This window comes from Schistocerca americana, chromosome 3 (genome assembly GCF_021461395.2).
Source record: "Schistocerca americana isolate TAMUIC-IGC-003095 chromosome 3, iqSchAmer2.1, whole genome shotgun sequence".
Classification (NCBI taxonomy): domain Eukaryota; kingdom Metazoa; phylum Arthropoda; class Insecta; order Orthoptera; family Acrididae; genus Schistocerca; species Schistocerca americana.
The window spans coordinates 186896796-186910411 of NC_060121.1; the positions used below are offsets into that span (position 1 = coordinate 186896796).

Sequence of the window (13616 nt, forward strand, 5' to 3'; positions counted from 1 at the left end):
TCGTGGTCATGTTGTTGCATGCTATTTAAAATTTGAGAGGTAGAAACGTTCTTGATAGAAAACGTCCAGGGAATGAGCTTGTCTGTCTTTATACGTTACATGAAATGCTTCAGCAGGAAAAAATTCAGTATTTAAAAATGAAAGTGGTGTTTTTAATTAACTTGTATTCAAAATTAATATAGTTGCTGCATTTTATGCTATGCATTTTGGTGATGCCAAATATTATTTCAGTTGAGTTTCTTTCTATATCATTACAAGCCATATATTAATGAGCTGTGGCAATATTATGAAGAGGGTAGATTGCTACTCATCATAAAGAAGAGCTGTTGAGTCACAGACAGACACCACAAAAAGACAGCTACACATTAAGCTTTCAGTCAAAAGGCCCTCTTCTGAAGTAGAAAACACATACACATTCACTTAAGCACATTTCACACATGGAGGGATAGCGGGATAGATATTAGGGAAGATGTAGTGCAACTCGTGAGAGTATGCAATGCTTGGTGGGGGCAGGCATGGATTGCTAGGTGCAATCTGCAGGTTTGGGCAGAGAGGTCGGGGAGGGGGAGTAGAGTGGAAAAGGAGAGTAAGCAGAGAAGTGAAAAACAGACTAGTGGATGCATTGGTTGAATGGAAGGCTCTGTCATACCAACTAACAAGCTATCTGTCTGCACAAATGGCCACCAACAGACTGTGGGCTAGAGGCAGGTAGACCACCCAGTTGCCAAATGTGCTGCACAACACAGTGTTTTTTTACTTCAGTGACTGCTTCATGGCATGCTTCATCTGGATCCTCTCTACTAACATCAGCTTTTCTGAATTGTGCAAGTGGAAATCCCCCTGCAATATATCCAATGTTGCCATAACTCCCCTTTGCCACTTCCTTGACTAGTCCCTGTTCTTCACTTGCCTGTCCCCTTCCACACTCACAGTCCAACACTACACAGCCTTCTATTCCTTCTCTCCTTCCCCAATCTCTCTTTTGTCCCTCCTCCCCCTTACCTCAAGCCTCCTGCCTGCACCTAAGAGCCCTATCCTGTCCCCACGATGTTCCTGCATGCTCCCACAAGAGGCATAACACAGTTCCCCACGTCTACCATGTTATCCCTCCCCTTCCCTGCTCCAGCCTCCACTTTTGCACCAACTACATGCACCAGATGACTTCTCCCATCAGGCACAGTTGCAGGCTGCTATTGTGGTGTGTGTGTGTGTGTGTGTGTGTGTGTGTGTGTGTGTGTGTGTGTGTGTGTGTGGTTTTCTACCCCAGAAGGGGGGCAAAATCTTAATGTGTAGCAGTGTTTTCATTGTGCCCGTCTGCAACTTAACACCTCCTCTATATGGTGAGTAGCAACATATCCTTTTCATAATAATGTCGTTGTTCTGTCCAGGACACTCTGTTACTGATAAAAATTGGTAGACAACAACATTTTGATGCATGTATAAATTTGTTTATTTTTTGTTGTTTTTCTTTCCACAAACAAGTTCTCTATTTTGTGGGTATGTATAATTTTCATCTGCTCTTTGGATAATGCTGAATTGTTAGCACCTCATTAAGCTTGGGCACACTAAGCTTCATTTGGATTTATCCAACTGGAGACAGGTCAGTGGTGCCAGTTCTGAGGTTGCTGCTAGCTTTGGCCATGAATTAGGTCAAATATTGTTTCTGAGAATAGGGATTTTTGACTTAGCAGTTTACACCATATGAGAGTACAGATCACTGTTTTCTTTCTTACCACACCTGTTAGACTCCACCATTCCTTTCCTTTGCTTCTCATACGACTGGCATGGATCTCACTAGTTCAATATCACCACTCCCTTTGATTTGAGTGTACCACCAGGACACAGTGACATACAGACATGAGACCATGAATGTTCAATGGTCCTAATGAATCTTTAATGTTTTTAGAAAGAGTGTAGCAGTAACAGGGTACAGCCTGTCATTTAGATTCTGCTTGTACTCATAATAAGAGAGAAGGGACATTTGAGAATGTGTCCCCATGATGTGACTTACCAAACGAAAGTGCTGGCAGGTTGATAGACACACAGACATGCACACAAAATTCAAGCTTTCGCAACCAACGGTTGCTTCATCAGGAATGAGGGAAGGAGAGGGAAAGACGAAAGGATGTGGGTTTTAAGGGAGAGGGTAAGGAGTCATTCCAATCCTGGGAGCGGAAAGACTTACCTTTGGGGGAAAAAAGGATGCTCCCGGGATTGGAATGACTACTTACCCTCTCCCTTAAAACCCACATCCTTTCGTCTTTCCCTCTCCTTCCCTCTTTCCTGATGAAGCAACCGTTGGTTGCGAAAGCTTGAATTTTGTGTGTATGTCTGTGTTTGTTTGTGTGTCTATCGACCTGCCAGCGCTTTTGTTTGGTAAGTCACATCATCTTTGTTTAAGTACTTTTATGTTGCCATTGAACCTAATATGCTACACAGCCTCACTAAACAAGTATACCCAGGGAATACCCCCATGAGATGAATTCAGAGGTGATTGGAATAATAATGGTATAACAAAAGTGAGAAACATATCAAAATGAGTGAAAACAACTACCTGACTACCTACTAGCTACTGTAAAATGGTGGTTTTTTTGCTTACAACTTGGAAACTATCAACTTTTCATAAATAACCTCTGTATTAAAAATGGAAGTACATAAAACTTCCTAGAAATGTCACTATCTAGGTTTTATCTCCGACAAGCAATTGAGATTCAATTGCTAATTGAAATGTGGCGTACATCGACGGTCTCCACAAAAATCCACTTTTCCAGTCCAAAACTCTTAATTTTTTTTATTAAAGGCTGTAATTTAGTGAATTCATCCTAATTTTAAGTCGAATACAATGTAGACTGGTTTTATCTGCTACACCAACTCCAGTACTTTAAAAAAATCCAAGTTTATATTGCCTCATTTTAATTCTGTTGCAAATGTAATTCCATATTGTACATCTTTTCATTTATTTATTCTCTCCCTTCATCAGGGCCTGTTTGAGAACATTTTTCCACACAAGTGACTTAGCAACTTTTTTCGTCATACACTTTCACCCATGTAGTCTTGCACTTGGGCCCCCTTGGCGCCCCTCTCACCTTGTTGTCCCAAGCAGCACAGTGGACAAGATTGCCAAAGCAAGAAACATGTTTCTCATGCTCTGTACGGGAAAGGACGTGCAACTGGCCCAAACAATGTGACGTACAGGCAATATTTCCTCATTACTCCCCACCGTAGCTGCTCCATGACAACATTCACTGAGAGTTTACTTTCAGGTGCAGCAGTGGGTATCTGGTCAAACCAAACTCAATGATCAACTAAAAAATCTGAACGAGCGGGGGTGGAAAACAACAAGGAGTAGTCTTGGGCCAGTACCGACCACATTGCACCCTGCACCAAGCTTGATACTCTGACCATTTCTCGTAAATGTAAAAAGGCTGCCAGTACAATTGTGGCTGCAGGTAGGCTGGCCTTCATTGCTCCCCAGTCTGCACATCGTGTGAAGGGCTGTGTGAAAACGTTGAGTCCGCAGAAGACAGCATTAACATAGATGAAGAAGAGACTGAAGGAAGATACCAAGAACAGATAGAAGAAAGACGCTTATATGATGCGGAAGGTGTGTGTGATCTCACAGTCTGTTTTGTAATAATTCCTTTTCTTGAGATGAGATGTTATCACAAGTTGTTGTTTTCTCACCACCTCTTTCATTTTCCAGATGAAGCAGCCCTGACACTGATGATTGAACAACCAGAACCTGTGCCAGGATCCGCCATCTTCGAAGAACCTCAATCAGAAATCTCTGAGTGACAAAGGCACATGCAATTTTTGCTCTTATAACTATGTAATATATAAGCATATGTAATATTATATAATAATATGCAATATTTTTTTCAATATTTTGCATTGGTATTTCAACTTTATTGTAACTGAATTTGTACAATTTCAGACTTGATTAAATAATTTGAATGTTGTGTAATTTTTCAAAACATGACCTATGCCTTTATGTATACAACCTAAATAAGGTTCTGCGTAGAACTGGAGGAATTCACAGACAGCCTTCCAAAATAAATTCGAGTTTTTGAGTGGAAAAGTAGGTTTTTATGGAGACAGCTGAAGTATGCCAATTTTCAACTAGCACTTGAGCCCTAATGGTCCAAGGGAGAAAAAACCTTAATAGTGAAATTTGTAGGAAATTTTATCTACTTTCATTTCAAATTCAGAGGTTATTTAAGAAAAGTTGATAGTTTCAAAGTTATAAGCCAAATATCGGCCAAGAAGTGATTTTTTATCTTTTTTATATTTTTTCAATGTTGTATCATGAAATTTAGTTGACGAACCTCAGATAAGGATTCAGTATCCCAAAAAGCATATGTACTGGAAGAAATAAAAACTAACCCACAATTTTTCTTATAAAAAGACAATGCGACTGGGGTATTAAGACCTGATTGCAGTTCGAGACAGTGGTCATGTGTATGAGGAGTGGTATGTGGAAAAGGGAGGGGGGGGGGGGGGAGGAGGCAGTCACTTGACATCTGTTTAACAAAGAACGCGAGAGTCTGACAATATAGGAGAAATCTTGTTACATTTGCAGAACACTTAAGAGAAAATAAACACAAGCGAACCAAAAGAGACAAAAGCATGAAAATAATCAGGATAAACAACAAAACACATTCTAACTTTAGGCCTACAAGAAAGTTATCATACACACAGAATCCAATATATAAGATTATGATAAAAAAACTAAGAGGTGTAGTAGATGCATGTGACTGACTGGTAATCACACTAAATGTACATTAACTAAACTCCAAAACATAAGATCTTCTTCCTTCTTTCTTCCATTGACAAAAGACCTTTTCACTCAACAGTGAGGTAATGGCTGACATGTGGACGGCATGTTGTGCCACACTATAACCGGACTGTCCTCCATATCCATATGTCAGATAAATCAAATTCGTTGATACCTATGTTCTTTGATCCCCAGCAAAATGTTAAGCATATTCCACAATTAATTTTTAGCATCTTCAAACCGTTTAATTTATGTACCAACATACAAGCAAATAAAAAGCTAATTGAGTATTCTTCTATTCAGGGAAGGGAATTACCAGTCCTCTAAATTCCAGGGTACATGGGAATTAGCTAATGTGTTTAGTAAAGATGCCCATTGGATACACGGTAACCCAACTTATGATCTATTTATCAAGCATTGGCTCACTGTTACGGTACCGAGTTGTGCCACAATGAATATGACACAATAAAATGTGAAGCCCTACTTTTAAAACATACTACACAGATACTTGTTTTGTGACATAATCATGTGTCTTGGGCCATGGCCTTGTGCCCATGAAACAAATGTCAGCAGTAACCCAGATCCAGCAGTGGAAGACTGCATTCAGTGATACTACAGAGATTTGGCAAACATTTCTGTGGATTTGTGTGTAAGGTGAAGTGCTGTTGAGCCATCATCAAATCTGATTTACCTAGCTTAATATACACTGAAGTGCCAAAGAAACTGGTATAGGTATGTGTAGTCAAATACAGAGATACAGGGTGTTACAAAAAGGTACGGCCAAACTTTCAGGAAACATTCCTCACACACAAAGAAAGAAAATATGTTATGTGGACATGTGTCCGGAAACGCTTACTTTCCATGTTAGAGCTCATTTTATTACTTCTCTTCAAATCACATTAATCATGGAATGGAAACACACAGCAACAGACAGTACCAGCGTGACTTCAAACACTTTGTTACAGGAAATGTTCAAAATGTCCTCCGTTAGCGAGGATACATGCATCCACCCTCCGTCGCATGGAATCCCTGATGCGCGGATGCAGCCGTGGGGAATGACGTATTGTATCACAGCCGTCCACAATACGAGCACGAAGAATCTCTAAATTTGGTACCGGGGCTGCGTAGACAAGAGCTTTCAAATGCCCCCATAAATGAAAGTCAAGAGGGTTGAGGTCAGGAGAGTGTGGAGGCCATGGAATTGGCCCGCCTCTACCAATCCATTGGTCACCGAACCTGTTGTTGAGAAACGTACGAACACTTCAACTGAAATGTGCAGGAGCTCCATCGTGCATGAACCACATGTTGTGTCGCACTTGTAAAGGCACATGTTCTAGCAGCACAGGTAGAGTATCCTGTATGAAATCATGATAACGTACTCCATTGAGCGTAGGTGGAAGAACATGGGGCCCAATGGAGACATCACCAACAATGCCTGCCCAAACGTTCACAGAAAATCTTTGTTGATGACGTGATTGCACAATTGCGTGCGGATTCTCGTCACCCCACACATGTTGATTGTGAAAATTTTCAATTTGATCACGTTGGAATGAAGCCTCATCCGTAAAGGGAACATTTGCACTGAAATGAGGATTGACACATTGTTGGGTGAACCATTCGCAGAAGTGTACCCCTGGAGGCCAATCAGCTGCTGATAGTTCCTGCACACGCTGTACATGGTATGGAAACAATTGGTTCTCCCGTAGCACACTCCATACAGTGACTTGGTCAACGTTACCTTGTACAGCAGCAACTTCTCTGACGCTGACATTAGGGTTATTGTCAACTGCACGAAGAATTGCCTCGTCCATTGCAGGTGTCATCGTTCTAGGTCTTCCCCAGTCACGAATCATAGGCTGGAATGTTCCGTGCTCCGATCAATTGCTTCGAACGTCTTCCTGTCGGGACAGCTTCGTTCTGGAAATCTGTCTGGATACAAATGTACCGTGCCACGGCTATTGCCCCGTGCTAATCCATACATCAAATGGGCATCTGCCAACTCCGCATTTGTAAACATTGCACTGACTGCAAAACCACGTTCGTGATGAACACTAACGTGTTGATGCTACGTACTGATGTGCTTGATGCTAGTACTGTAGAGCAATGAGTCGCATGTCAACACAAGCACCGAAGTCAACATTACCTTCCTTCAATTAGGCCAACTGGCGGTGAATCGAGGAAGTACAGTACATACTGATGAAACTAAAATGAGCTCTACCATGAAAATTAAGCGCTCCCGGACCCATGTCCACATAACATCTTTTCTTTATTTGTGTGTGAGGAATGTTTCCTGAAAGTTTGGCCGTACCTTTTTGTAACACCCTGTATGTAAACAGGCAGAATATGATGCTGTGGTTGGCAGTGCCTGTATAAGACAACATGTGCCTGTCACAGTTGAGAGATCAGTTACTGTTGCTGCAATGGCAGGTTATCAAGATTTGAGTGAGTTTGAACATGGTGTTACAGTCAACGCACGAGTGATGGGTCACAGCATCTCCGAGGTAGCAATGAAGTGGGATTTTCCTGTACGACCATTTCACAAGTGTACCATAAATATCAGGGATTTGGTAAAACATCAAATCTCTGACATCACTGCAGCCAGAAAAAGATCCTGCAAGAACGGGACCAACGACAACTGAAGACAGTTGTTCAACATGGCAGAAGTGCAAACCTTCCGCAAATTGCTGCAGATTTCAGTGCTTGGCCATCGACAAGTGTCAGTGTGCGAACCATTCAGTGAAACATAATCGACATGGGCTTTTGAAGCCGAATGCCCACTCATGTACCCTTGATGACTGCACGACATAAAGATTTACACCTCGCCTGGGCCCGTCAACACCAACATTGGACTGTTGGTAACTGGAACGTATGTTGCCTCGTCGGACGAGTCTCATTTCAAATTGTATCAACAAATTGTATAGACATTTACGGGTATGGAGACAACCTCATGAATCCATGGACCCTGCCTGTCAGCACAGGATTGTTCACAGTGGTGGAGACTCTGTAATGGTGTGTGGCGTGTGCATTTAGAGTGACATGGGATCCTTGATATGTCTAGATACATCTCTGATATGTGACATGTACGTAAGCATCCTGTCTAATCACCTGCATCCATTCATGTCCATTGTGCATTCCAACAGACTTGCACAATTCCAGCAGGACAATGCAACAGCCCACACATCCAGAATTGCTACAGATTGGCTCCAGGAACACACTTCTGAGTTTGAATGCTTCTGCTGGCCACCAAACTCACCAGATATGAACATTATTGAGCGTATCTGGGATGCCTTGCAACATGCTGTTCAGAAGAGATTTTCACGCTCTGTTGCTCTTGCGAATTTATGGACAGCCCTGCAGGATTCATGGTGTCAGTTCCCTCCAGCACTGCTTCAGACATTAGTTGAGTCCATGCTGCTACATGTTGTGGCATTTCTGTGTGCTCGTGGGGCCTCTACATTATATTAGGCAGGTTTACCAGTTTCTTTGGTTCATTAGAGTATACGGTAGCATTTAATAAGTTTGCCACAGCAGTGTTTACTTTGTCTTCCGGAAGAATATTGCACAGTGTTCATCTTTCAATGTATAAAAAAATAAAATGAAAATATAACAATACGAGAGAAGGAAAGTTGCTACTCACCATATAGTGGAGATGCTGAGTCGTGATAGGCACAACAAAAAGATTCACACAATTATAGCTTTCGGCCATTAAGGCCTTTGTCAGCAGTACACACACACACACACACACACACACACACACACACACACACACACACAAACGCAACTTGCACACACATCTGTTTTCTCAGAGAACTGAAACCATTCATTTAAAATGAAGATATTGATGACACCCACTTCATTGTCCACTACATACAGAGGGGTCTAGAAAAATATAGACGCTCTTTGATAGTCAATATTAATGGGAGAAGGTTATTTTGTGTGTTCAAAGTGACCCCGCTAGCAGCCAAACGATGTCGATGCCTTTGAATTGTTTACCGAACTAAGGCTGGCAATGTTGCCAGTGTGATATCTGCATAGGACTGGTTTCTCGTAGCTCATTCAGTGTAGCTGCTTTTTGTTGATTAACTTCATTTTTCAAGGTTGCCCATTGGTAGAAGTCGAGGTGTAAGGTGTGGAGACCATGGTGGGTACTGAACAGCCCCTCTTCAACCTATCCATGGTCCAGATGATTTTCATCCAAGTAGGCTCTGACATCTCTTTGGTAGTGAGGCGGAGCGCCATCTTGTTGTAGGTAAATTCTTCAATTTACAAACACCTGTTGGCTCTCAGGTAAAATCGATGATTGCAGCATATGAAGATACACGTCACCAATTATGGTATCGTCAAAGAAGAATGGGCCAATCAAACCGCACCAGACATTAACACCTGGTAGATTAACATATTTGTCAACGTGAATGTGAGGATTTTCAGGAGCCCAGTATATGCACTTGTGGCAGTTTACAGTACCATTCAGTTTCAATTGTGCCTCATCAGACAAGGTCACCATCTCCACAAACTGTTCATCCTTGCGGTACTCCATCCTTTGATCCAGCTCATCCTTGTTCATAGTATGCAGCTACACTTTGCAGCCTTCAGAATTCGTCATATGCTTGATCGGCTTACCCTGCTGTCAAGTGCACCCTGCATCACAGATTTTTGAGGTGACCTAGTAAAATGTTGCAACACTACAGGACTTGAAGCTGGACTTGATGTTTTTGGTTAGCCAGACCTTTCTTTATGCAAATCCTGATCAGTACTGTCAGTTTCAAATTCATCCCAAATGTGATAAATTGTTTTATGTGTTGGTGGCTAAGTTCCGTACACATTCCACCATTGCCATTTACCTCTACTGGGTTTTTGTACTTAGAAGTAACACTTCAATACGGCCTTGCATTGGTCAAATGAGAGTCTTATTTCATTCATTGCTACACTGCCATCTGCTGGAAAATATGCACCAAGATCTTTTGAGAAAACAATGGACTACACTTCCTTGCAAAATTGCAGCGACATGTCATTTTGTTCCAAAAATATTAACTATCAAAGAGAGAGTACATTTTTCTGGACCACTGTGTATATGTTCTCTAAGGAAGGTTTTGTTAAAAAGATTAAAGAAAAAATGCCTGTATAGTTACTTTGAAAAGTGCATGGCCATTTTCCTTCCCTCTTTTTTTTTAATCCAAGCTAGTGCTCCATCTCTAATGACCTCGCTGTCGAAGGGATGTTAATCTCTAATCTTCCTTCTGTCTGATACTTCTTTTACACTGCAGGTGTTTAATACATTTATTGAGATGCTATTCATTCCTTTAAATCCTTCAATACTTCTCAGAAACTGGATCTAACTACTATAGATATGCAGTTCTTGTTTACCATCCATAATACATTTCTATATAATAGTACTGCTAGAACAAGTCTTATAAAAGTTCAGTGACATGTGTTTGAGAGCTTTACTTTTTAGATATCTATTGATTGTACTGTAAATTTTCCTGAATGTATTCACCTTATTTTTTATCCCTGTATCATAAAGAGATGTTATAGCCATGATATCTGAAGTGTTCAACTTGTTCTGTTATTTTATTGTTAATGATAATTTTAGAAGCTATTTTTTGGGCACTGGTAGAAAACGAAGTACAAAAGAATGCTATGCTTACTACCCCATGAAACTAAAGTAGCTTTCACTGTTGCATGTGCCCATTTATAAATTGCTAGCTTTGCAAATTAATCATTGTCATTAACATAGAAACTGACTCATTATGTACCATGATACAAAGTGCAAATTACCTGTGGAACACAGAGTTATTTAACTATCAGCTGGAGAACTCTATTTCATACTCACATGCTAAAACAGAAATATGTGGAACAGGTCTTGCATCGCGTGCATGCATGTCATTTTCTCCCCCCTTACTACACACACACACACACACACACACACACACACACACACACACACACCTTATGCTAAATTCTGAAAGACAAGAAAAAAGTGTTATGTACAGAAACTTAGCTATCTGCTTACAAGGGAAGAAAGGTAAAGACAAATTTGGATGACGGAGGTAGACTTTGTCCAAAGAAATTGAAACATGCACCAATGTGTGGTGTCAGTACAAGAGTGGTGAAAGTGCCAAATCAACCCTTGTGTAGTTGCCACAGAATAATGCAAAGATAAAAACTCATCACACGCCGTGTGCATGTGGACTATTTTCATACGGTTTCTTAGACTGATTGTAAATTTTGAGTAAAGCAGTTGCCATTATGAAGGCAAAGGGTAGTGTGACTGTTTTGCACTCCCATTGTTTGCTGTTTACTGATTCTCATAGTGAAAAATTATGTTAATCTCCTTCGTGAATATTTGAAAAATTTGCTTAGCTATTAGATGTAATAGAGATTGATTAATTAATGTGTCTTTTTTTTTTATTTAGAACATCAGTGGTGCAATTTCGTCAATCATCAACATAATGTCATTGGCAATGGCACCAAATGTGAGGACAGCTGCCATTTATTACTTTATTACAGCCCTCTTCATTTTGTTGGCATGTTTTGATACCTACTTCGCCCTTCCTTTGAATGTAAGTTTCAGTCAGTATGTTAATATAATATAAGTTATGTTAGAGTTTGTTGTTGTTGTTGTTGTTGTTGACAATCATTTCTTTTTAGAATGAAAGTAGTTTTATCAATTAATATGACTTTCAAGTTAAACAGGGAAAGATTTTTCGTATAATTATAAAATAAAATTTTACTCTGACATCCTCTTATTTTACATTTACTAGATGAAGATCTTTAGAATACTTCTAAGATTCAGAGATAAAACAATTTAAATGAGGAATATCTCGATATTTTTGCCGCGTAATTACTGATCTATTAAATTTCAGGAGTACTGCCACATGCAAAAGAGGAAATAATATGTATGCAGCTGAATTCCTGAAATTTAATGGATCTGTTTAAGTGAGGTTTTGCAAATATATTTTGGTTTTATTTTCTCCGATCTTAGTATAAGGAGTGACCAGAACTAGCCAGGTGTAATTTAGAAGGTAAAGAACTGAAACTAATCAAGGCATTGCTTACAGATGTAGTTATTTTGTTCTGCAGTGTTTCAGATGGTATCAAAAGAAATATGGAGAAATTAGGAATTAGTTTCAAAGCCAGCATGGATGTAGCTCGATAGACAGAGGTATTTGTTCAGGGTTTTGAACATTTTGTTAATTTGAGGATGACAAAAGTTGAGTTACCCAACCAGCATAAATTTTGTGCTTGGAATTGTGATATGTTGAAAGACGTTGTTTAATGACCTTGATTCACAAATGGATGTCAGATGGGCCTGTCTTAATTATTTACAAGCACTGTCAATGTTGATGGCAATGGTGAAATAATGTTAATATCCAACATAACTTTATGCCCCAGTAGGTTTTTTTCCCTGCAGAAAGCAGTAGGACAGAAAATGATGCAAGTTGCAATCATAGCACTAATATCTGTCTTAAGTGGTGGCCTGGTAGTCCGACAGTAAAATGTGTGCTTGGAAACTGAAAGGTGACAGGATCAAATCCTGTTTGGATATCGGTATATTTCATTCAACCTTTAACTTAATGTACATCTCTCAGTGATTTGTGAAGATTCGCTAGGAACAACACTTAAGTCGGATTTCATGTCAAACTGTTGGTCCCCTTTCCATGTTATGATTACAAGGTACACACAAGTTGCTGGAGTAGTGTCCAGTTGAAGACTTGCACTACTGTACCAGTATGACACAGCGTGTTATGCTCCCTGCATGTACTGATGGCTATACTTACGCAAGGTGGTCAGCAAAGTGTTTCAGTGTGCTCATCATGTTCCTGAAAGTTCCTTTCAGTGGTATGTGTGATGGTTAGACAGTTTTGAGTAATGACATTAACACATTTCTGTCACTTTTTGAGATTTAGTTATGAAGATTGTTGGTGAAGTTAGAGTGTCGTTTTAAGATGTTCATTTAGAACAAACCAGATGTGGTGTAGGAAACATATCAGAAATAAAGCTCTGATGGTTTTTATTAACTTTTATATTATTGAGCTTTGGAGCACAAGATGATAAGGAAATTAATAAACTGTAATTTTAAGGAAGCTAGTGTAAATTATTTATTTCTGCACTCAAAAACTGTTAGTAAATTTATTTGTCACAGGTGTGCACATGTTAAACTTGAAAAAAAATCTGTCTTGTAGGCTCATTTCTGGAACAATACTTGCATTCTCCTTACTGCATTTGTACACAGGACTGGTTCATTTTCCTACACATAAACAGACATTGTTTCCAAATGTAATAAGTGTCCAGCAGCAGTAACTAGTGCATGTTTTATTTAATTCAAACATTTTGTAGTAGTTTTAAAAAATCCTTTAGTGGTTTATCATAATGAATAAAAATTAGATACACTTCTGTATGGTGTATTGCACAAATCTAATAATGCTTTCCGGCTACTTGATATTTTATTATTGTTGTTACTATTATTATTGTTGCAGAGATTTTATCGTTACCATGAGCTTCTAGCTCAAAAAGAACAACAAAGCAAGGAGTGTCAGGCTGTTGGCAGAGCATCACCACATGTGCCCTACTTTCAGATTTTCAAACAGTGTTTCCCACAGCTTTTCAACGTGTTTTTCGTTTTCTTTGTGACGTTGTCTGTTTTTCCAGCTGTTCATTCAGGTTAGTTGAAAATCATATGACTTATTTATTAGACTCTCTTGTGCATGTGAGAGATTATTAAATTGTATGTAGTAGTTTGCTTTTTACAGGGATAGAAGTTGTCTAGAAATTGTTGTCAGTAACTTTTCTGATATGATCTTTGATTGTTGAGATCACATGCCTTGTATTTGGTAGAACTATA

At 39.6% G+C, this 13616-nt stretch overlaps 1 protein-coding gene across 1 annotated transcript in view; it reads left to right on the plus strand.

The window, feature by feature from the left end:
- Positions 1–13616, plus strand: part of LOC124605547 (equilibrative nucleoside transporter 1) — a 97230-nt gene that overhangs the window by 49145 nt on the left and 34469 nt on the right. Inside the window, exons 7-8 of the mRNA XM_047137304.1 lie at positions 11188–11334; positions 13252–13435. Coding sequence (XP_046993260.1) covers positions 11188–11334; positions 13252–13435 — 331 coding nt within the window. The remainder of the gene's footprint in view (positions 1–11187; positions 11335–13251; positions 13436–13616) is intronic.